The 25,611-nt window shown below is 35.4% G+C and overlaps 1 protein-coding gene across 3 annotated transcripts in view; it reads left to right on the top strand.

Moving 5' to 3' along the window:
- The window catches only part of CNTLN (centlein), a 324,043-nt gene extending 298,666 nt beyond the window's left edge, over nt 1–25,377 (top strand). For all 3 annotated transcript variants that reach the window (XM_057720972.1, XM_057720971.1, XM_057720970.1), the window contains 3 exons: nt 10,163–10,348; nt 12,848–12,925; nt 24,681–25,377. In XM_057720972.1, coding sequence (XP_057576955.1) covers nt 10,163–10,348; nt 12,848–12,925; nt 24,681–24,782 — 366 coding nt within the window. In that variant the 3' untranslated portion in view covers nt 24,783–25,377. The remainder of the gene's footprint in view (nt 1–10,162; nt 10,349–12,847; nt 12,926–24,680) is intronic.
- The last annotated feature ends 234 nt before the right edge of the window (nt 25,378–25,611 follow it).

Raw genomic sequence — 25,611 nt, 5'->3', positions numbered from 1 at the left:
TAATCCAAAAGCAATTTTCAGAAATAAAAAACTTCTAAGAATATACCATGAGCCAGTGAAAATTGGTCTAATATGTCATATTCTGTTTATGTTTTAGTAAAGTTTCTGGACTCAAGAAATAAAGAACAGTGAAGTAAAAAAAGTTCCTGTCATGTATTAGGAAGAAAAAACAAAGATGGGATGACCCTGAAAGGCTGTCTTAGCTCCAGAGCTCCTTATATGACAGCGTGAAGCCTCTGTTGGAGCCACAATGCAGATCAGCCTTTCCCTCTGCCTGTACCTGCTTCCCTAAGTTTCTTATAGGTGTTGCTCCTAAGTACCCTCTCCCACACAAATCTCCATCCCTCTGAGTGTGTTTTCAGGCATTCCAACCCGGGACAAAGAAGGCATCAATTAATTCTGAAAAGTAGAAATAGTATAGACAACGTTCTCTGAGAGTAATACAATGAAACTACAATCAATAAGAAAACCAGAAAACAGGTCACTACCACTTAAATACTTAAAAGAAAAAAGTTCCTGGGTTAAGAAGGAAATGTGAACAAATTGAAGAATATTTTAAAAAGAATAACATTCTAGAATTATCAGAACCCATAGGAGACAGCTAAAATAGGGCTCAAAAAATGTATAGCCTTATATATTTACATTAGTAAATAAGAATAAATGAAAGTAAATATTCAACTCAAGAATTAAATAAATAGAATCTAAAGATTGAGATAGAAATTAATGAATTAATAATGTGGAATGAATAAAGGAATACAAGAGTATTTTTTTGGAAAAGAAAAAAAGCAGTAAAATAGATTGAATCTTTAGCTTACCTAATTAAGAAAGTAAAAAGCACAACTGTACAAAATAACAAAGAAGTGACAATAAGCATAGACACAGAAAAAAAATTGTGGCAAAATACTTAGCTCAACTCTATGCATACAAATTTGAAAGGCTGGATGAAATAGATCATTTTCCAGGAAAATTATAATGTACCAAAACTCCCTCCAGAACAAATAGAAAATTACAATAAAATGTCAAAAATGTATCTTCCTCTGCAATAACTACTAGGCCAAATGCAGACTAGTACTACCACATCAATAAAGAGCAGATAGATTTGATCGCATTAAAACTACTGTAGAACATGGAAAGAGAAGATACCATCCAAATATTTTTGGAAGATTGCACAAGAATGAAATGGATCAATCTCTTATTAATGTAGAAATTCCAGATAAAATATTAGCAAAGAGAATTCAGCAACACATCAAAAAATAATATACCATAACAAGTGGAGTTTATTCCAGCGATGCAAGCATAATTCAATACTAAGAAAATTATTAAGCATCCTAATAATAAATTTGTGGTGAAAACTCATGTGATAGTTTATATGAATACTAAAATGGATTTAAGACAATTTGGTTTCCATTTTTATAAGAAATAAAAATAAACTTATTAGATAGTTAACTATATAAAACTATATTATATATTAATATGTTAAGATTTATGTTTTAGTATATTAAAATACAGCTCTCAACTCAAAATCTGGCATAGTATTTCCTAGGAAATAGAGAGATTCCCACTAAAATCGGGAACAAGTTAAGTATGTCCATCAATATTACTATTTAATATTGTTCAGGAGGAACTTAATAATCAATTCAAAAGAAAAGAAAGAAATTAGAGGTATAAAAATTGCAAACTAGGGAATTCCTTGGTGGTCCAGTGGTTAGGACTCTGTTCTCTCACTTCCGAGGGCCCAGGTTCAACCCCTAGATCCCACATTCCACAGGCTGTGCAGTGCAGCCGAAAAAAAGGAAAATAGATAAAGTTATGACTATTTGCAGATATGATTCAATTCCTGAAAGCTAAGGAGTGATCAGTTGAAAAACTCTTACAACAAGTAATTTTCAGTGAGCTTAATATATAGTAACAATCTTTATGTATACAAGCAACAATCAGTACTAGAATCAGGCCCCTGCCCCAAAAAAGAACAAGAATAAGAGGCCCAGGAATAAACAGATCTATAAAGAGAAAAATTTTAAATGATCCTCAGAAACACAAATAGAGACAACCAGCTGGAAGGGAATACCATGGTCTTTGATTCTAAAATGTTAACATGATTTGAATAAAATTTAACATGATTTTAATAAAATTACCAGTGACAGTGTTTAGGGGAAGGGGATCTAGACAAGCTCAATCTGAAGTTTATATGGAAAATCACACAAAAATTAACAAGAAAAATCTGAAAAGAAGGGTAATAGGAGGGAGATACCCCTATGATTTTATAACACTTATTTTAAAGACTCACTAATTAAAATATACTATAAAGCTTCACTAATAAGAAGACAGATGGAACAAAAGAGAAAGTCTAGAACCTGACCTAAACAGACATGAACTCAATGGGGGAAAATATGGACTATTTAATAGTAATTATATAATAATTTTCTAGATGATTACACATGGATAAAACATTTAAAACTGAAAAATAAAATCTTAAAATTGGCAGAAAAAATCATGATTTGAATATGTGTATACATATATATATATAAAATTATGGAGAATGCTTTTTTAAAGTGTCACATTAAATTTAAAAGAGAGGAAAAGATCCACTAAGTACATTAAAATTTTTTTAAATGTTTTTCTTTGGCATAAAATACTATAATTACTGTCAAAAGAAAAATATAAAGTATGAAAAAAATTAGAAACACCCAACAGAAAAATATAATTTCCCTAAAGTATAAATAACTCCTATAAATCACTAAGAAAAATAGAAAAAAAGACAAAAGAAATATAATTATCTGTTAAGGCTGATGCTCAACTTCATTTATTTTATTTTATTTTAAGCTCTTTATTGGAATATAATTGCTTTACACTCTAGTACCAGCTTTTGAGGTACACCAAAGTGAATCAGCTGTATGTATACATATATCCCCATATCCCCACCCCCCATGACTCCCTCCCACTCTCCCTGTCCTGGCCCTCTAAGGCATCACCCATCATCGAGTTGATTTCCCTTTGTTATACGGCAACTTCCCACTAGCTATCTATTTTACAGTTGGTAGTGTATATGTGTCTATGCTGCTCTCTCACTTCGTCCCAGCTTCCTTTTTGCCCCCTGCCCCCCCAACCCCGTGTCCTCCAGTCCATTCTCTGCATCTTCATCCTTATTCTTGCCCTGTTACTGGGTTCATCAGTACCTTTTGTTTTTTTTAGATTCCATATATATGAGTTAGCATACAATATTTGTTTTTCTCTTTCTGGCTTACTTCACTCTGTATGACAGACGCTAGGTCTATCCACCTCATTACATATAGCTCCATTTCATTCCTTTTTATGGCTGAGTAATATTCCATTGTATGTATATGCCACATCTTTATCCATTCATCTGTTGATGAGCATTTAGGTTGCTTCCATGTCCTGGCTATTGTAAATAGTGCTGCAATGAACATTATGGTATATGTTTCTTTTTGGATTATGGTTTTCTCTGGGTATATGCCCAGGAGTGGGATCAATGGATCATGTGGTAGTTCTATTTTTAGTTTTTTAAGGCACCTCCAAACTGTTTTCCATAGTGACTGTACCAACTTACATTCCCACCAACAGTGCAGGAGAGTTCCATTTTCTGCATACCCTCTCCAACATGTATTGTTCCTAGATTTTTTGATGATGGCCATTCTGACTGGTGTGAGGTGATACCTCATTGTGGCTTTGACTTGCATTTCTCTAATGATGAGTGATGTTGAGCATCTTTTCATGTGTTTGTTGGCCATCTGTATGTCTTCTTTGGAGAAATGTCTATTTAGGTCTTCCACCCATTTGTGGATTGGGTTATTTGCTTTTTTGGTATGAAGCTGCATGAGCTGCTTGTATATTTTGGAGATTAATCCTTTGTCTGTTGCTTCATTGGCAAGTATTTTCTCCTATTCTGAGGTTGCTTTCTTGTCTTGTTTATGGTTTCTTTCACTGTGCAAAAGCTTTTATGTTTCATGAGGTCCCATTTGTTTATTCTTGATTTTATTTCCATGATTCTAGGAGGTGGGTCCAAAAGGATCTTGCTTTGATGTATGTCATAGAGTGTTCTGCCTATGTTTTCCTCTAGGAGTTTTATAGTGTCTGGCCTTACATGTAGGTCTTTAATCCATTTGGAGTTTATTTATGTGTATGGTGTTAGGAAGTGTTCTAATTTCTTTCTTTTACATGTTGTTGCCCAATTTTCCCAGCACCACTTATTGAAGAAGCTGTGCTTTTTCCATTGTATATTCTTGCCTCCTTTGTCAAAGATAAGGTGCCCATATGTGCTTGGGTTTACCTCTGAGTTCTCTATTCTGTTCCATTGATCTTCCTTTCTGTTTTTGTGCCAGTACCATACTCTCTTGATCACTGTGGCCTTGTAGTATAGTTTCAAGTCAGGAAGTCTAATTCTACCAACTCCATTTTTCCTCCTCAAGATGCTTTGGCTGTTCGGGGTCTTTTACATTTCCATACAAATTGTAAGATTTCTTGTTCTAGTTCTGTGAAAAATGCTGTTGATAATTTGATAGGGATTGCGTTGAATCTGTAAATTGCTTTGGGTAGTACAGTCATTTTCACAATGTTGATTCTTCCAATCCAAGAACATGGTATGTCCCTCCATCTGTTTGTATCATCCTTGGTTTCTTTCATCAGTTTCTTATAGTTTTCTGCATACAGGTCTTTTGCCTCCTTAGGCAGGTTTATTCCTAGGTATTTTATTCCTTTTGGTGCAGTGGTAAATGGGAGAGTTTCCTTAATTTCTCTTTCTGCTCTTTTTTTGTTAGTGTATAGGAATGCAAGAGATTTCTGCACATTAATTTTGTATCCTGCTACTTTACTAAATTTATCAGTTAGTGCTAGCAGTTTTGTGGTAGAATCTTTAGAGTTTTCTATGTATAACATCATGTCATCTGCAAAGAGTGAGAATTTTACTTCTTCTTTTCCAATTTGGATTCCTTTCATTTCATTTTCTTCTCTGATTGCTGTGGCTAACACTTCCAAAACTATGTTGAATACTAATGGTGAGAGTGGGCACCCCTGTCTTCTTCCTGTTCTTAGAGGGAATTCTTTCAGTTTTTCACCATTCAGAACAATGTTGGCTTTTGGTTTCTCATATATGGCTTTTATTATGTTGAGGTAGTTTTCTTCTATGCCCACTTTCTGGAGATTTTTTATCATAAATGGATGTTGAATTTTGTCAGAAGCTTTTTCTGCATCTATTGAGATGATCATATGGTTTTTATCCTTCAATTTGTTGATATGATGTATCACATTGATTGATTTGCATATATTGAAGAATCCTTGCATCCCAGGGATAAACCCCACTTGATCATGGTGTATGATCTTTTTAATGTGCTGTTGGATTCTGTTAGCGAGTATTTTGTTGAGGATTTTTTGCATCAATATTCATCAGTGATATTGAGCTTTTCCTTTTTTGGTGACATCTTTGTCTGTTTTTGGTATCAGGGTGATGGTGGCCTTGTAGAATGAGTTTGGGAGTGTTCCTCTTTCTGATATATTTTGGAAGAGTTTGAGAAGGATAGGTGTTAGCTCTTCTCGAAATGTTTGATAGAATTCGCTTGTGAAGCCATCTGGCCCTGGGCTTTTGTTTGTTGGGAGATTTTTAATCACAGTTTCAATTTCTGTGCTTGTGATTGATCTGTTCATATTTTCTAATTCTTCCTGGTTCAGTCTTGGAAGGTTGTACTTTTCTAAGAATGTATCCATCTCTTCCAGGTTATCCAGTTTATTGGCATATAGTTGCTTGTAATAGTCTCTCATGATCTTTTTTATTTCTGTGGTGTCCATTGTTACTTCTCCTTTTCCATTTCTAATTTTGTTGATTTGCGTCTTCTCCCTTTTTTTCCTGATGAGTCTGGCTAATGGTTTATCAATTCTGTTTATCTTCTCAAAGAACTAGCTTTTAGTTTTGTTGATCTTTGCTATTGTTTCCTTCATTTCTTTTTCATTTATTTCTGATCTGATCTGATCTTTATGATTTCTTTCCTTCTGCTCACTTTGGAGTTTCTTTGTTCTTCTTTCTCTAATTGTTTTAGGTTTTAAGTTAGGTTTTTCGATATTTTTCTTATTTCTTGAAGTAGGACTGTATTGCTATAAACTTCCCCCTTAGAACTGCTTTTGCTGCATCCCATAGGTTTTGGGTTGTTGTGTTTTCATTGTCATTTGTTTCTAGATTTTTTTTTTTACTTCTTCTTTGATATCTTTAGTGATTTCTTGGTTGTTTAATAGCGTATTGTTTAGCCTCCATGTGTTTCTATTTTTTACAGTTTATTTCCTGTAACTGATATCTAGTCTCATGGCATTGTGGTCAGAGAAGATACTTGATATGATTTCAATTTTCTTGAATTTAGTGAGGTTTGATTTGTGACCTAAGGTGTGATCTATCTAGGAAAATGTTCCATGTGCACTTGAGAAGAAAGTGTATTCTGTCATTTTTGGATGGAATGCCCTATAAATATCAATTAAGTCAATATGGTCTAATGTGTCATTTAAAGCTTGTGTGTCCTTATTTATTTTCTGTTTGGATGATCTGTCCATTGATGTAAGTGGAGTGTTAAAGTCTCCTACTATTATTGGGTTACTGTCGATGTCCCCTTTTATGGCTGTTAGCATTTGCCTTATGTATTGAGGTGCTCCTATGTTGGAGGCATAGATATTTACAATTGTTTTATGTTCTTCTTGGATGGATCCCTTGATCATTTTGTAGTATCCTTCCTTGTCTCTTGTAATAGTCTTTACTTTCAAGTCTAATGTGTCTGATATGAGTATTGCTACTCCAGCTTTCCTTTAACTTCCATTTGCATGAAATATCTTTTTCCATCCCTTTACTTTCAGTCTATATGTAGCCCTTGGTCTGAAGTGGGTTTCTTGTAGGCAGCATATAGAAGGGTCTTGTTTTTGTATCCATTCAGCCAATCTGTGTCTTTTGGTTGGAGCATTTAATCCATTTACATTTAAGGTGATTATTGACATGTGTGTTCCTATTACCATTTTCTTAATTGCTTTGGGTTTGTTTTTGTAGGTGTTTTCCTTCTCTTGTGTTTCCTACTTAGAAAAGTCCCTTTAGCACTTGTTGTAAGGCTGGTTTGGTGGTGCTGAATTCTCTTAACTTTTGCTTGTCTGTAAAGCTTTTGATTTCTCCCTCAAATCTGAATGAGATTCTTGCTGGGTAGAGTATTCTTTTTTTTTTTTTTTTTTTTTTTTTTTTTGGGTAGAGTATTCTTGACTGTAGGTTTTTCTCTTTCAGGACTTTCAGTATATCCTGCCATTCCCTTCTGGCCTGTATAAGACACACAAATCCTGAATCCAATAGAACAAAGACAGTAGAAAGACCTGACAGAAGAACCCCTGTATGCCATCAGAGAATCAAAGAGAAAACCAACAGAAATTCAAAAAAAAACAAAAAAACCACACACACACAAACACAAATCTAGGGAGATTTTGAAAGCTAGGATCAAATATAATAAAGAGCAAGAGTACCACCAGAAACACTGAAGATTCTCAGAAAGAAATAAGGCAGTTATACTTAAAACTAAGATAAAAACAAAACCTAATAATTAAAACCAAAGCAGTATGTCATCTGGAGAATAAAGCAAGGAAACAGAGCCGACTGATAATATTGCTTATATTAAGAGAAAATGAACTATAAAAGATAGAAGACAGGGCAACATAAGAGCGTAGTGTGACTGGAAATATGAAAAGAAAAATAAAGAAATAGAAATGTATAAAAGATAGAGATGAAAAGAAGGTAGAAGAGATACAGTCAGCACTACAAAAAATTTAGCTAGAAATAGAAGTATATAAAAGGCTAAAAATAAAAATTGAATAAAAAATATGTTATAAAATGTATAGATCCCTTAGGACTAAGATTGTAATTAATAAAAAAAAAAGAAAAAACTAGAACTACCCCCAGAATGGACCAGATCAATAGAAATAATAATAATATTTCTGTTTCCTTGGGATCTCAGCTGTTAGTGTCCTTTTACATGCCTTGGGTTTTTTGTTATTACTCTGTGACCAGCAGAGCTTCCTTTTTGTTCGTCTGTAAGTGCTGGTATGTGGGGAGAGAGAGGGTACAATAGTGGCTCCTTTCCCTGGGAGTGAGTGAGCAGTGGTGCCCTGCCTGGGCCTTGGTGACTTGGGCGGCTCAGGCCAAGAGAGAGCGACTCCAACTGTGGCTCCTGCCCCCTGCTACGACTCTGCCGATGCACCCTGCCTGGGTCATGGCAGCTCAGTCCGCCATGGTGGTGCCTGTTGCAGTGGGACGCCGGCGGCTCAGGTGTAAGCAGAATTTCTCCAGAGCTGGGCCACTCTGTGGGCTTTTGGCTCTCGGCTATAGGCACTCTAGGCCAGACCTGCCAGGGAGCCTTTGTTATCCCTGAGTGTGTTAGCCTGGCCCAGAGGGGTCCTTCCTCTGTCCATCGCAGGTGCCGAGAGAGAGGCTACACCCACGGCTCCTCCCCCCGCTTGTGAGTCAGCAGTACCGAGCTGCCACCATGGCCGCCCAGCTTTCCGCGGTAGGCACTCTCTGCTGCGGATTTCTTCCTTCCTGTCCTCTCAGTCCATCTCCCCACTGCCAACAATGTTTCTCACCCTGAACCAGTTCTCCGGTTCCCACGTTCCAGCTCCAGGCCCCCTGTTCAGCTGTGAACCGATATCTCAGTCCAGACACACTGAGCCAAGGTGCAACCCTCCATGTGTTTCTCCCTCTTTCCCGTCTGCCACAGATCAGCTGCTTCACCCTCTTTGAACAGTCCCAAATGCCTCCCTTCTGACCCAGGGAAATTCCGCGTTGGAAAAGGGGTTTCCCGTCAGATAAGGGACATTTCCCTGGATTTGGCATTCTCCCCTCTGTTTCAGGACCCCCCCCCCGTCCCAGAGTGTGGGACCCGTCCCTTTCCTTTCTTCTCCTCCTCTTTCTCCCTTTTTTTTTGTTTTCCCCTCTGTCCTACCCAGTTATGTTGGGATCTTTGCAGTCCTTTCTGGTATCCGAGGTCATTTGCTGGTGTTCATCTGGTTCTCTGTGGGAATTATTGCGTGTTTTGGTGTACTCCTGATGCATCTGTGGAGAGGGATGCATTCCACATCCTTCTACTTCGTCGTCATCTTTCTTCTCCCTCAACTTCATTTTTAATAAGAGAAATGAAACTTTAAAATACAGTGAGAAGAACAAACTACACTGAAAAACCACATTGGTGTTATGCCAGTGGTATGGAGAAACAAGTATTTTCCTATGTTCTTTGTGTAGGTGTAAATTGGTATGATCTTGGAGAGAGGGAGAATTACACAACAGCTTTCAAAATTACAGTTGTACACACCCTTTGGTCCAGCAATTTTACTTCTAGGGATATATCCCAGGGATGCAAAATGTGTATATGAGCACCATTATTTATTGCAACATTTCTCAAGCTGGCAAAAGATTGAAAACAACCCAAACACCTAGCTAGCCTGCTGTCAGCCCACAAAGCCAGGCATCGGGCTCCAGAGCTTTGTCCACCCAGAGTAAGAGCTGCCTTTTTCTTATGCACACACAGGCGTGTGTTCTCAAAGGGAGAAATTAAAGACTCTTGTGGAAGCAAGCCTAGATTTTATGATTTTTGTCAATCCTTTATTGTCTTGCCCATAATTTAATTGCACTTTTACCCAACTGCTGTATTAAATCCTTCCAAAGATTTCTAATGCAGTTTTAATAAAATTGGAACAGCTCTCTTTCTGCAGTTATATTTCTTTAGTTCATGCAATAATTAAATTAATTATGTAACTAACCTGTTACAACTAATATACACACTTAGGAATAACTAGATCTGACAACTGGCATCAGCTCAACTGGTGGGAGTAGTTGTGCTCTGATGTGATGCTAAGTATGCTGCCTGCTTCAGGTATTCACCATCCAAGATAGCAGTTGGCAAATCTGAAGAAGGAATTGTAGAGATTTGGTTAATCCAGCAAGTTGGTTAAGTGGGCATTTAAGAGAGCTTTTATTGCATTATGACAATAAGTAAAGAGCAATCCATTATGTTCCAATATAAATAAAATCAGAGTAATCCTAATAAAAAATGATTTGCTAGTATCTTCACATTTTTAAGTTACGACTCCTTTCTCTTCATTTATGACTTCCATATGAGCCCACAATCTTTCCAATATGTTGCAGGCTTTGGTCAGAGAGTTACAAAATGATGTCCATTCAATAAGGCGACAAATCAGAGAGCTTAAAAAGATGCAGAAAAACAGGGATGCTTGTAAAACCTCAACCCATAAAGCCCAGACCTTGGCAGCATCTATCCTGAACATTTCACGGTCAGATCTAGAGGAAATACTGGACACAGAAGATGAAGCGGTAAGATCACTTAAGTACTTATTAATAATGGGCTCTTTACACATTGAATGTAAGTACATATTTTTATTTGTTTTATAATTCTTAGAATTTCATCTTTAAGATAATATTAACGAAGGCAAGATTATTAATGTACCAATGAAAGCTACATCAAGAGTATTAACCAACTCAAAAACCTTTAGAGAAATTTAACTACATAATACAGAAGTAAGCCAGTCCATATAACCTTTAGAACTGCTTGTTTGTTATTCAAGTCAGTTATTGTTTCCTGTCTCTTCCAATTTCTTTAGTTAATCATATATCTTGTAAGCTAGTATTTTTAATTAAGCCAGTTTGAATGGATTTAGTTAGCTGGGTTGCTATTGATTTGAGGATTTTTCCTCCTGTAGGAGATTTTTTAAAGCAGTAAATATATTGGCTTTTCTAGCTTAATTCAAAATTATAGTTGATCAAGTTAAAGGAAAAAGATATTTATTGCTTTAAAGTGGGTAAAATACTCCCATCTGAGTGAATTTATGTGCACATACATATAGGTCTTCAGTAGTGTTTCTGTACCTCCTGAGGAGGGCACTGCATTTTTGATAGTTATTGCCTCATAAACAGCAGAATCTCATTTTATACACAGTCTTCTGTGAAACCTGTGGAGGATACTCAATCCTGTTCTACTGTTAAGTCTCTGAACTTTAATACATAAATATTAGTTTTTTTTATTGTTCAGAAAGATTAAAGAGATGATGTACTTGTAGCTTCCCCATAAATATTTGCTCAGTGAATAAATAAAATGATAGACTTAAATGTTTGTATGGGAATATCCTTCAGCACCTCTCCCCCATCAGCTTCTCAAAAAATTTCTGGAGTAGAACAGATCTGCAACTTGGGAAAGTTTTTAAACTGCCAAGAATTCTTAGAAAAGAGGTCAAAGGAATCCTGCAGAGATTATTTTCATCCTATGGGTCAATAGAATAGTGAATGATCAGTTTTCTATTTTCAGCACCTATGCCCCAATGTCTGTGAATTCTGAACTTTGAAGAGCATAAGAGCCTTATGAAATATAGTATCAAATATAAGACACAGAAAATAATATATCTGAGGCAAGGGTGTTAACTATATCTTATTATAGACATTTAATTACAGTTTGATTGATACAAAGAAACCTAACAAAAAATTAAGGTAGAGTCCTCCACTGTTGCTTAAAAGTTTTAAAACAAGCCAACTTAGCAAAATCCCTCATGTGTATGTGTGTGCATTCCAGATACATACTCTGGAAGACAGGGTCAGTGCCTTTGTGTGGTCTTAAAAGATATCCTCTCTGGGCTTACAAATTAGAGAAAAAGCACCCCCTTTGAGCAGACCAATTAGGAAAAGTTGTCCCCTTTGAGTATATGAATTAGAAAAGAATCTCTCTTGCTAGTCCCAAAGAGTAGCTGGCACATTTCTGTGCCGAAATGGCACCCTGGCCTCTGGACAGATGTAGTTTGGAGCCAGAGGTGTGCAACACTGAACTATGCATACCACACAACCTTAAATGGAAGTCTTCTTGGAGAAAAACACACTGTTCTGTGAAGGCTCAGCGCACACACTTGAATATATTTACTAGATTTAATTATAGATCCGAGCTTATTTGGACTGATCCTTGCATCTTTCAGAGGTCTAAAGAGTTGAGTGACTTACCTGAGTTGAGTGACTTACCCAAGTAGAGCCCAAACCATCTGAATTATATGCTTTAAACTACATCAAAGTCTTGTAAATTCATGTAAAACCTATGACAGCCTATGCAAAGTACCTAGCCTGATACTTGGCATACAGTAAATTTCAACAAATGTTAGTTTTCCAAACCATTCCCTTTTTGAAAAGCCCATTTTTTTTTGCAAACTGAATCGTGATTTTAGCCGAATGATCAGTTGTACATGTGAATACATTATACTTTCAGAATGGTTTACCTTGATAATTGATGCATTGAAAATATTTAGCGACTTACGATACTTTAAGTTGGAGTGTCCCTTACCTATCAGCTAGTTATTGGATACTTTAAGTAAGTAAGCATTTAAATAGACCAGAACCATGCGTGTTCTATTTTATATGTGATTGTAACAATTACCCCTTAGTTATCTACTGATAAGTCAGATTTTTGAGTATAAGGTTTTTTGTCATCTTATGAGTCACTTATAAATGGTTCTTTTATACAGCACCATCTTGTTTTTCACTTTATTTTAATCACTTTCACCTCTACCTCAGTCCCTACCTTAAGCTCCACTGTGAAGACAGAAATAAAGCATTCCTGAATTATATTGTGAAATACAGAAATATAGCTTTATCTTCCAATGTATGTAGATATTTATAAATTAAAGAACATCGATTTGAATATTCTCTACTTTGAAAGGACAGGCTGCTCTTTGTTGAATCCAAATCTACCATATTTTTTTAGATTTATTCAGTATCTGGCAGTATGATCAAGTTCATATAAATGAAATTAATAGCAGTGTTTTTATTTTTTTCCTTTAGGAAATCGAAAGGACAAAGATCGATGCTGAAAATGACAAGGAATGGCTGTTGTACATTCAGAAACTTCTCGAAGGACAGGTATTTCACTTTCCTACTTCATACATTAAAACTTGCAGATAAAAATTCCAAGCATTACTTTTTTACTAGATGCCTAATTTTTTGTAAACACTTACACATTATTTACTTCTGTTAGGTAAAGAAGTATTCCAATAGGTAGACAGGAAAGTTAAACCCCTATTTGTACTTTTGGACTTAACAAATGAAGTAAATACCTTGGGAAAGAGCCAACACGGGTCTTAGCAAATGCATTAATTAAATTATTGAGTCAACCTCTATGCTTGCTAGACTGAAAAGGATCCATTCTCTCAGCCCTCTTAGGAAAAGAGATTCTTTATTATGTGTCTTTAAAGTTAGTAGTTTATATGGACACCTGAGGAGTTCATGGGTTTCAGTGACCTTTTACTATGGACCTGTTTCCAGTCAATTCATGTTTTCCTCACAGCCAGACAGCTGTTTATTACTGTGTCTTCCCGCATTCTCTACAATATTTTCTACTGAGACCTCGAGCAGCTTGTTAGTGGGAAGTAAATATTGATTTGGCATCCTGTCAATGCAGAAAGAATGAAAACATTTCCACCAGAGGCCCCTCAAACATTTTCCTATCGACATTTTCTGGGCCGAGTGGAAAGCTGCATAGAGGATGACAAGGCCAAGACGAGCTGAAATCCCTGAGGGGTCTATTGAGACTGCTGCTGTGACCTGTGTGATACTTTTTCTTCCCTTTCAAGTATTTTTTTAATACAAATATAGTCTGCTGGGATGTGGCCCTCTTGTAAGTGATCAGGGTAGTTTATTGGCAGGTGAGAGCCGTGCTTTTCTAGTCATAGCCAGCTTTTGTGTTGATATCACTGACAGCATGTAACGTATTCTAAAACTTTTTCATTATAGTTCTTTTTGCTCAACCTAATTGTTGTCTGTTTTAAAAATGAACTGGATTAAAAACAGCTAAAACATGTTTCTCAAAAGAGCAAAAAAAATTATTGTTCTGTGAGTGCAGTATCTATGTTTTTGGAAAAGTCAAGAATAAGTAAATAATATATGAACTATTCATATTCTTAGTATCCACTTTATATATTTTTGAAACATTATCTGGAAACACTATTACTATCAGTAGTAATAGAAGGTAAAGGGCACTCTTGCTTAAAGTTAAGTGCGAATGTGCAGGTCCTGGGCAAAGCCTTCTCGCTTTTGAGAAGAAAGGCTATTTCTCAGTCACGTGTTTGCAGAACCCAGCCCAGTGCCTGACACATCAAAGCAGTTCAGTAATGATTGTTATGGGTTATTTTTTTAAACTTGAAAGTTAAAAAAATAAACTTCGTAGTGGATTTTTTAACATTCAACTCGTAAGTATGACCTTTTAATATGGAAGTTTTACCATCAATTATGAAAATAAAAATAATAAGTTGACATGTATAAATCTTCATTACATTTTACTAAAGCTCTGTTGACACCAGATCTGATTTTTTGACTAACACATTTAGATATACATACGTACATTCTGTGTTATCTGGATATATGCTTATTCGGTCCAGTTAGAGTAAAAAACATTCTGTTGCAAATGGCATTAGACTGCTTAATACTGTAGTTTGATAATGTGCCTTTTCGTGCCATTGAGCCTGGACTCTGGAATATAATTGCCTGGCAGTATTGATTTAATTGCCCAGGTTTATTTGTGGACTCCTAATTATTGACTGGAGGTAAATTTAATGGAGCAGCCTCTATGAACACTGGGAAACCGCTGCTGTTGCTGTTATACATAATGAACTGCACCATGTGCCTTTAGAGCATTTGTCAAGCTAATTTTATTCCACTGTGACAGTATGATAACATTTAAAAAGTCAAAGACTTTTTATTTTTATTACTGACTTAGGTGGTTTTGCTGATGTCTTTGAATTCTGTGAGAAAAATTGGGGACTTCATTGGTTGCACTTGAATGTCACCTTATAATTACACCCAAGAGAAAAATCTGTAAAATAGAAAACATCCCTTTTTTTTTTAAGCCTACTTTTCTTCTCTCGCAATTCTAGCAATTATATTTGTCCTCAATTTTAGAAGGGGTTTTCTTTGTCTGCTAGTTTTTGGGAGTCTAAGTTAAGCTCACACGACTGTGTGAGCAAAAGTAGAAATATGTCCATTCATTCATTTTGTTCAGTTTATTGTGTACAGCTCCATGTACCTGGGGTTCTGCGATATTGAGGCTGTGGAATAATTGAGCACATTCCCTGAAAAAAACCCTAATTATTTCAATATTGATATTTGATTATTAAAATATTTTGAAAATAAAATTATAAGCAAACTTCCCTTTTATGTTCGATGCTATATGTAATGGAATTCTGACATCATAGGAGTGAATCTGGCCCTGTGGTTTTAGCTTTTTTTAAGGATTAGGCCCCAAAATTGTTTTCTGTTAAAGAAAATTTTCTCTATATTCATTTGATTAAAATTTATATTAATATTTACCACAGAGTAAAAAGCTGTTCTGCCATGTGGCAGTATGGGCCTGCACAATAATATAATACCTACTGGTCCTGTTAGGCAGAAGCTCATGAGAGTTAAAAGGTCTAAAACCTTAACTTATCTAGGTTTAACACAGAATGCAATATATGTCCTCCTTTCAAGTGGTCCTGATACAATTGGTAGTTTTTAGTATTTGATCTTTATCTGCACTAAGCTTTGGCCCCCCAGATTTCTCGTAATAAGAATCACACTGAAAAAAGTCATTCTAATATCTACCTTTTTTATGGCATAGCTGTCTTTTAATTTCTTTGAAGATTTTTACTTGTATTAATTCCTCTTTTTGCCTTATTATATTTTTAAAAACTTACAGTTTATGTTAGAGAAAAACAAGCAAATTAAGGATTATAATAGGGTGGGAGAACCTCCCAAAATTAGTTTTTTTGTATTTTAGGAAGTGGTAGAAAAAAAACAGAAATAGGGAAAGTAGACTGGGACTAAACTATAAAAGCCTTTCAGCAGGAAAGGGATGTAATCATAGTTGTGCTTTAGAAAGATACGTGAGATCAGCGTGTAGTATGGTTTGGAGAGAGAAGAGACTGAGAGCAAGAAGGTAGTCTAGGCAAAGGGCAGTGGGGGCCTGGCTCTGTGCCCTCACCATAAAAATAGGAAGGATGAGATAGATGTGACCCATTTTATAGTAACTGAATCCATAGCAGTACTGAGATTAGATGAAGGGATCAGAAAGCAGAAACCAAAGAGAGGTGAGTGTAATACCTTATATGATGAGGAAGATGATGATACCTTTGAGTTTTAGGGATCAAAAGAGGTAGCCCAGAATTGGTAGAGAGAAGATGTCAGTGATTAAAGCCATAAAAATTTAGTTGATACATTTCAATAACAATATTCAGGGACTCACATGTTTTCATTAGTTCATCCCAGCCTGCTGTCTGGCTTTTCTCAGTGAATGTAACCACTTAAGAACAGATTTCAAATGCTTACAACTCAACAAGGAAAGAAAAGAAACTGATCTGAATAGCCATTTCCACAAGAAGATAAACAGATCACCAATAGGCACATGTACGTATGCTTCACATCATTAGCCAGTAGGGAAGTGCAAACCAAAAACCAAAATGAGATGCCACTTCATACCCAGTAGGATGACTTTAATCAAAAAGACAGACAATAGCAAGTGTTGGTGAGAATGCGGAGAAATTACAACCCTCATACATTGCTCATGAGAATGTGAAATGGTACCACCCCTGTGGAAAACAGTCTGGCAGTTCCTCAAAAAGTTAAAAATAGAGATTCTATGACCCAGAAGTTCCACCCTTAGGTATATACCCAAAATAAGTGATAACGTGTTCATGCAAAAACTTTTACGTAAACGTTCATAGCAGCTCAATAATAGTTCATAACAGCTCAAATTGGAAGGAATCCAAAGATCCATCAACTGATGGATGGATAAACAAAATGTGGTGTGTGTCTGCATACACGAAATATTATTCAGCCATGAAACAGAATGAAGTACTGATACATGCTACAACCTCGTATATCTTATGCTAAGTGAAAGAAGCCATACACAAAATAAGGCAACTTATTGTATGATTTCATTCATATGAAATGTCCAGAACAGGCAAATCTACCAAGACAGAAAGTAGATTAGTAGTTGCCAGGGGATGGGGGAAGAGGGACAGTGACTGCTAGTGGATACAGGGTTTCTTTTTGGGGTGATGAAAATGTTCTGGAATTATATGAAGGTGATGGTTGTACAACCTTCTACAACCATAATGAATTATATACTTTAAAATGGTGAACTTTATGTTATATGAATTATATCTCCATTTAATAAATGAATTCCTTAATATGAGGCATAGTAAAAAAGAATAAAAATAATACCTTTTTTATTTTTAAGTGAGTCCAGTAACGTTCTTATATCTCATATGCTTTGTCTCCCATCATTAGCAGAGACTGCATTAAATGCATTTGAATTGGAATTTCTGTCTACTGGCCATAACTATGAAGAAATTAGATAAATTATTTTATTTCATACTTAATGTGTTTCTTTTCAATTGACACAGAAAGAGCTCTCCCTCTATCACACTCTAATTGATATTACTTCCTCACATGTGCAAACAAAAAGGAGCCAGTTATTTATACCCTGCCCTCTAAGAGACATTGTTTATTTGTTTTGTCCATTCTGATCCTCAAAATTAAAATTATAGTAAAGACATTTAGTTTTGTTTTCAGGCCTTAATAGTACCTGAAACAGTCTATTGTGCTTGTGACTCTATAAAGGCAATGGAAAGAATTAGTGGAGTAAAATTGAACCCAAGCCAAGAAATCCATCTTAAAAATATGTATGGAGTGTCTACTGCATGTAAGGTAATGTTTCAGGTTTGCAAGTATAGCAGTGAACAAGAGACAAAAATCACTGCCCTCCTAGAGCTTACATTTCTGGTGATGGAGGACAATAAATAAATAGTTAAAATATATAGACTATGAAAAAATATAGAGAGAGACTATGAAAGTTTTTAAACAATTAACTTGAACAAAATTATGGGTATGTATATTAGAATATGTGTACTTGTATAAGACAAGTAATATGCAGTTATAACCACAGTATGGTTCTTTACTAGGATTTATATGAAAAACCCTTAGCCAGGAATGGCTAGAAAATGTGTCTTGATTTTGTTCTTTGTTGCCTTATTCTATGTTATTTGTTAATCCTTTTCTGGATTTCATTCGGTCCATTTTCATCCATTTTGTACAAATCATTTTCTTGTATTGGGACCATATCAAAAATTCTGTCTTTCTGCCTTCAGTTGTTGATAATTGAAAGTACAGACTTCAATCAATGCTTTTTCTTTAGCTTTAAATATCCCTGTTCCTATTAGCTGCTTCAGATCTTGCAAATGCTGAAATTTAAAATGGCTCTTTCCCCAGTCCCGTTTCTGCAAAATATGCTTACTTTCTATAGATATTTTGCAATATGGCAATGAGAAGCTTTTATAAATCTCCCTGGCTTTTGTAAATAGAATAACTTCCAGCCTGAAGGTTAACAGAAAGTTTCTCTTTACAACACTGAAGACATTTACTCTGTTGCTGTCAGTGTTGCACTTACAACACTCTGATAACATGCACATACATGCAAACACCCACACTCACTCTCTCCACACACGTAAACCCACACTGTCACCCCCACACACTTACACCTCACATCCAGTGGAAGTAGCAGGAGTTAACAATTCTCCATTCAGAACCTAACTGGGATTTTTTTTTTTACATTTAACAATTTAAATCCTACTTCCATGATACCAGAAAAAAGACATATGTCCTTAAAGTTAAAAGGTAAATTTTATGTGTATTTTACTACTATAAAAAATTGGGAGGAAATGAAAGGAAAACAAATTATAGCCTTTACCAAAGTTTAAGAATAGCAGATAGATTTCAATATTCAGCAGAACTCCAAGATGATAGATATAGATAGATAGATGATAGATAGATAGATGATTGATAGATAGATAGATAGATAGATAGATAGATAGATAGATAGATAGATAGATAGATGATAGATGATAGATAGATAGATAATGTGCCGGAAACATAAGCAAAATTTAGGAAACATAGCTCACAATTCAGTGCCAATTTTAAATTATAAATAAATTGTTCTTTCTGATACCATGCTTGGTTAACAAGTTCAGTCTTTTAATTACAACATAGTAGAGTGGGCGTATAAATATTTATTTATATCAAATTTTGCACCTTTAATTTTATAATAGTCAGACTACATTGGTCTTTCTTACTAAACTCTCAGAATCTCACTGAGTCATAGCCTTTGTTAAAGCAGGTATAATACATAAAATTTAATATCTTTACTTTGAGTACAACTCAGCTAGATTAAAGTCAATTTTTATTTTAAAAGCAGTATCTTTTGGTAATAGTTTTTAAACCAAAAACAAGAATGAAAAGGGTTAAAATACTAATCTTGTCCTTTAGATGTAAAAAGGTACCCTTTTTTTCCTTTCAGTACAAAACTTTTCAATTTTATTCTATTAAGAGCACATTCCAGTTAGTGCTGATTCTGTAAATTATCTGTATGTTTCACACTTACGGACTTGAGGCTTTGTTGTTCTTCCAACATAGCTCTCCAACATCTGCAACCCTCATTCATATCTTACCTTTATATAGAAACACCTCTAAACAAAGCCATAATTTTTAAGTGTGAGTGATAAATTTGAGGTTGTGTCACTGGCAGACCACTTCCTAAAGGCAAACATCTGTAGGCATTTACATGTAAGAGAAACCTAAAATCTGTGTGAAGTCAGGGGAAGTCCCTCCAGTAAGAGAAGTCACCTTTGACAACAGGGACAGCCAGAACGACCAGGAAGACCCTCACTTTAAGACTACAGTATAGACCAAGCAAAACTCACAGTTGTTCCGATGTCTTAATTAAATTTCCATCCCAAGAAATCTCATGCAGTATCAGCTCTTCCCCTGTCCATTTTTCCCCTTGTGCTGAAGAGTTCAAGCTTGTGTAACCCTGCAATGACATAACTAAGAATATCACTTCTTTTTTATGCAAGAGAAATTATGCAGAAAGTCCAGCAGACTTCCTGGACTTTGTAGGCCCAAAACAGCATAATTGTTGGGTTTGTTATTTCACGTTTATTTGATGGGGCAGGTGAGAAAAGCTCTCTGCTGTTGGCTAGTCAGGTTGCCACCTCAATCCAAGTCCAAAATCCAATCAGTAAAAGAACGGTTGCACTTTCTTCTGTACCTGAGGGAGTCCCCTCCAGAATGCAGAGAGAGAAAAACAGACTCTATGCCGCCTGTGTGAAATACACCTGCACTTAATCTAGACTCTAAAAAGTTCAGATTTCCTCATCTTCGTGGTGTTTTGAAAACATTTTGCAGTTCTAAAAAATATGGCAGACAAAGAAGCAGACCATGTGAATTTTTAAAGTACTTTGCAAGGCATTTTATATATTAAATATAGTTTCAGTGGTAACTATTATTTAATCTGTATGCTGAGAATTGATATTCATATGATACCATAGGATTTTTTTTTATAAATTTATTTATTTTATTGGCTGCGTTGGGTCTTCTTTTGCTGTGCATGGGCTTTCTTTTTAGTTGCAGTGAGTAGGGGGCTACTCTTCGTTGTGGTACGTGGGCTCCTCTTGTTGTGGAGCACAAGCTCTAGGCGCATGGGCTTCAGTAGTTGCAGCACATGGGCTCAATAGTTGTGGCTCATGGGCTCTAAAGCGCAGGCTCAATAGTTGTGGCGCACGGGCTTAGTTGCTCTGGGGCATGTGGGATCTTCCTGGAGCAGGGATCGAACCCATGTCCCCTGCATTGGCAGGCGGATTCTCAACCACTGCGTCACCTAGGAAGCCCGGTACCATAGGATTTTGAAGAGCTTTCTTGAGTCACTGTATGTTAAATTATGTTCCATTTAGTCTTCAGATTAACTATAATTTATGAGATTTAAAAATTAATGATTATATGTGATGTGAGTGATTACTGTCAATTAACTAAAAATAACCAGTTAACTTAAAACCCCCTTTTTAACCTTTCTTAAAAAACAAAACTTTTTGTTAATTCATCCTCCACTAAGCAGAAATTTTTATCTCTACTATGAAAAAAGTTTGTGAAAAATGAATAGTATAAAACTGATAAGAAAGGCTATTTTTAAAACCAAGGCTGTTAGTGTATTTATTATTTGAATATGTACTGAATCTACTCCAAAAGTAAGGAATTATTTATGAAGTAGAAAGGAGATTTACTAAAAATTTTTTGGTTAACAGTTATTTTATTCATTTGAAAATAATAATTATATTTTATGAAATAAGTATGTTTTGTGAAATGTTTATTTTTTAATTTATTTTATTCAAGTATAGTTGATTTACAATGTGTTAATTTCTGCTGTACAGCAAAGTGATACAGTTATACACATATATATACACACATTCTTTTCCATATTCTTTTCCATTATGATTTATCACAGGATATTGAGTATAGTTCCCTGTGCTATACAATAGGACCTTCTTGTTTATCTTATGAAATGTTTTATAATTCTGACTTTTCCTCAGTCTTCCTCTAACATTATTTTAGTTAACTGTTTTATCATAAAATTACATTAATTTTATATTATTACAGAATTACAATTGATCCTTATATATTGAAAAAAATCTTAAAGACCTGTTTGAAAGCTGGATTTTTGGTTGCCAATGAAGTACAATTCATAAACAGCAAGTAGAACAGTGGGTTTAGAGGGAAAAAAGCAGGAATATTTGTATTAAAAAGGAAAATAGAAAAGTTGAATTAAAATAGATGAAGAACTATCTCCAACTACCTTATAAGATGTATGAACTTTTGTCTAATATTATATAAAGGCAGATACTAATATTTTTCTGACCAATTTGTAGAGAAAAACAGAAGAACCTACATGGGCAGATGTGTACAAATTGTGCCTCTTGATTAAAGGATGGGTTGCTTTTTGAAATCCATAGTGTTAGCCTCTATACAAAGCTTAAAAGAAACTTATAATCCAGTAAAACAGGTTTGACAAACAGTTGTGTTTAACTGTGGGGTTTTTCATTTTGTTGGGGGGCAGAGAAAATAAAAGGGGTTGTCAGCAATAAATCAGTAGATGGACCTCTTGTTCCACGAGATTCTTTGAGATAAGAAGTCAAATAGCCAAGTACATGACATGACATTGTTCTGATTACAAGATAATAAGAGTAGCTTTAATTTTTAACTTGAAGATGAAATGTGCAAATAAGATGATTAATGTCAGTACATTGTGGCCTGGTAAAAGTGCTGTGACGTTATTATACAGGAAATCATAGAGTCAGCATGTTTCCCAAAGTGTGTTTCATGGAACACTAGTTCCACAGGATAAATAGACTATTAGAAAAGCATGGACAGGACTTTCTAGGTGGTGCAGTAGGTAAGAATTCGCCTGCCAATGCAGGGGACATGGGTTCGATCCCTGCCCCAGGAAGATCCCACATGCCGCGGAGTAACTAAGCCCATGCACCACAACTATTGAGCTTGCGCTTTAGAGCCTGTGAACCACAACTATTGAGCCCATGTGCCACAACTACTGAAGCCTACGTGCCTATTGCCCGTGCACTGCAATGAAGAGTAGCCCCTGCTCACTGCAACTAGAGAAAGCCCGTATGCAGCAAGGAAAACCCAACACAGCCAATAAAATAAATAAATAAATAAATGTATTAAAAAAGAAAGAAAAGAAAAGCATGGACAGATGGATTTGGAAACAGGGTATTACATTGCCCTCTTGGAGAAACAGTGCCATTAGCACCTTAAAGTTTCTAAGAGATCCTGAAATAAAATAACATTTTAAAGTTTGGTTTGTTTCCCAAACTTATTTGATGAGAGAACCCTTTTTTCTTAGAACAACTTTTTTAAACACCCATTTCTGCTTTTGCTTCTACCAGGAAGAGATGGGAGGTTATTCTCATCTTGTTTGTTTACCTGTTTGTTGGAATGTGTATGGTACTAAGTGCCATAGTCAAAATAAAAGAAAGTTACCTGGTAGTTTTGCCTTTGTGTGTGTGAGTATTCTTTTAACATCTAATATTAATGCCCTGAGAATTTAAATTATCTCATTTGTATAACTGGCAGTTTCACCAAATGTAACTCATTTCTGCATCCCAGAAGGACAGCTTTCTCAAAGTGAGGATTTGCTGTGAGCATCATCATCTTCCAGAAGGGAATCTAACATATTCCTTTTCCTTGATTCTATGATGCATTTCCCCACATTTTCACATTTCTGAAATTGAAATGCATATGTAGTTTGTGTATATTTAATGTGGTAGGTTTCTTTTTTCCAGAAAAAGCTGTTTCTAAGTCAATGTAGGTATCTTATATTCACCTGTATCTTAAGAAGTTAAGAAAAGTGTTATTTTCATATCATGTACTTTATTTGGTGGTAAGTTTTAAATAAGACAAATGTATAAAGCTCTTGACATAGACTATAGATGGAGTCTATCCTGACATAGACTCAAAGTATCTTAAGGAGAAGGCAATTTATTATAAAGATAAGAAGGAAGTTAAACTAGAAAGCTACTTAGGATTTGAGGCAATTCTATAAACCAGTTCCAGTCTCTGTATTTTCTCCATGGCCTACACAGTCTGTTTGTGACTTTGGGGCCTGTTGTTTCACCGCCACTAGCCAGTCTTTTCTCTTTTTCCCAGTTTCAATTCAGAGAAGAATTTAGCTAATTTTAATCACCTTAGCTGAGCATAGCCGATCTGAGCACAGTTGAACAACTCACACAGCGGACATCAGGCTGATTTTGTTCAGGTGCTGACCAGTGATACTAGTCTGTCAGTGCTTGTCCTAGCACAAAAAAGGGCCTGATTCTACAGCCCTGTAGAGAAGGGGACTGGGCTTGATAAGGATTCTCATTGGTATATTCAGGGAGACAAAAGTAGTCTTTCCTGGTTAATCAAAAGGACAATTCCAAAAAATGACTTAATGAACTTCTCAATTGTTATAAACCTCTCATGTGAAACTAGATAGCTGGCAAGGAAGGTAAAAGGAAGTCAGTAGGGCTTTGGGAGGTAACTGGGGAACATTGTGAGATTTTCTTTTACTTATAACCCATAAGTATATTGTGTGAGTTCTGTACTGTGCTTCCCTCAATGAAATGCAGGGAACAATAAAACTTTACCAGAAATGTTATATAAATTACAAAATTTCAAATGAACTCTACATTTCATAAACTCAGCAGTTTGCAACATGTGTATTACACTTTGATATGCCAAACAAACTTTTCTATAACAACTTAATCAATGGATATACTTTTGCCATTTTTTTCCTCTGAAATTTCACCCTACAATTCTTGATATGTTCAGCTCTAACACAGACAAGTGTATTGATAGTTCTCTCTCGGTCTTTTATGAGTGATGAACATACAGTACTACTGTGGGCCTGTGGCCCTAGAGAGGACTGTAACCTTCTATTGATCAGCTGATTGAAGATAAATGGCTTAGCTGCTTGTATTGCAGATTACAACATTAACATGGTCAGTAAACCATGAATTGTTCAATAAGGCGTTTATCTTTTTTCATTTTACTTCTGCTGCTTTATCATTTTTATTATAAAAGACAAAATTACCCACACTAACCAGCAAGATCAGTTGAAAAGAGACCCAGTAGGATACCATTATGGGCGCAAAGTTGCATATAGCTGAGTTCTAATGGTTTAATGATATTTAGTATGTTTCTGAACTGAAAAAAATATATAGAGTTTTGATCATCTTTTTTTTCTGTGTTTCTTTTACAGCTTCCTTTTGCCACATATTTACTAGAAGCATTACTGGAGAAAATAAATGAAAAAAAGAGACTAGTTGAAGAATACTTTGCAATTATGAAAGATATTAGATGATATGATGACTGAGAACATTTTTTTCAAGTGTAAAAACTTTATGTGGTGTGATCAGAAAACATGGATTGCAGTCCTGATACAGTACCTGCTCCAACTATCAATAGTCAGGGTCAATACCAAAATAAGAAGTCTCTGAAAGTAATTAATTGCTGAACAAGTGAAACTAATTAAGTGCACAGCCATTTAAAAGGAAATAGTGTAGCATTTGATTGCTGAATACAAATATTGCCACAAATCAATGCAAACTTGAAAATGATTTTCCTTCCAGTACATAGAAGAAATTAGAACAAGCTTGGCATACACAAATTGGTATAAATATCAAAAGAAAAAAGTGTAAACTGAGGATTTAATGTTCTAAGTTTTATAAAGAAACTATACTTTTTACATAAAGCTGTTATGTATGGCCTCAAATCACCTGACGAGCAACACATTTGTATTGTAAGCACATATAAAGTGAAGCATTGTAACTTAAGGATGAGCATTTAATGAAATAAATGGTGTGGTCCAATTCTATCTGTTTTCAGTCTACTGGATTATATGAGATATTGTATTTTCCTAGAACAATTTGGCAAAAATAAAAACATTTTCTCCTTCACTCTCTGTTTTTTAAAATTCACAATATTTTGTGTGTCATATAAATTAGCAAGGGCCACAAACCCAGTATATTAATTAGGCTAGTCCTCGCAGTCTGCTAATTAAATTAAAAATTCCTAACAATGGTCATGCATCCTTATTTAGATTCCCGAACATTCCCAAGCCTTTTCCTCTCTTTTCTGTGTTCCTGCCACAGCTGACTTCTTGGTTCCTCCAATTCACCAAACTTGTGCCT

This window comes from Hippopotamus amphibius, chromosome 2 (assembly GCF_030028045.1).
Source record: "Hippopotamus amphibius kiboko isolate mHipAmp2 chromosome 2, mHipAmp2.hap2, whole genome shotgun sequence".
NCBI lineage: Eukaryota > Metazoa > Chordata > Mammalia > Artiodactyla > Hippopotamidae > Hippopotamus > Hippopotamus amphibius.
The sequence above is the reverse complement of the archived record's forward strand: the minus strand, read 5'-3'. Positions and strand labels throughout refer to the sequence as shown.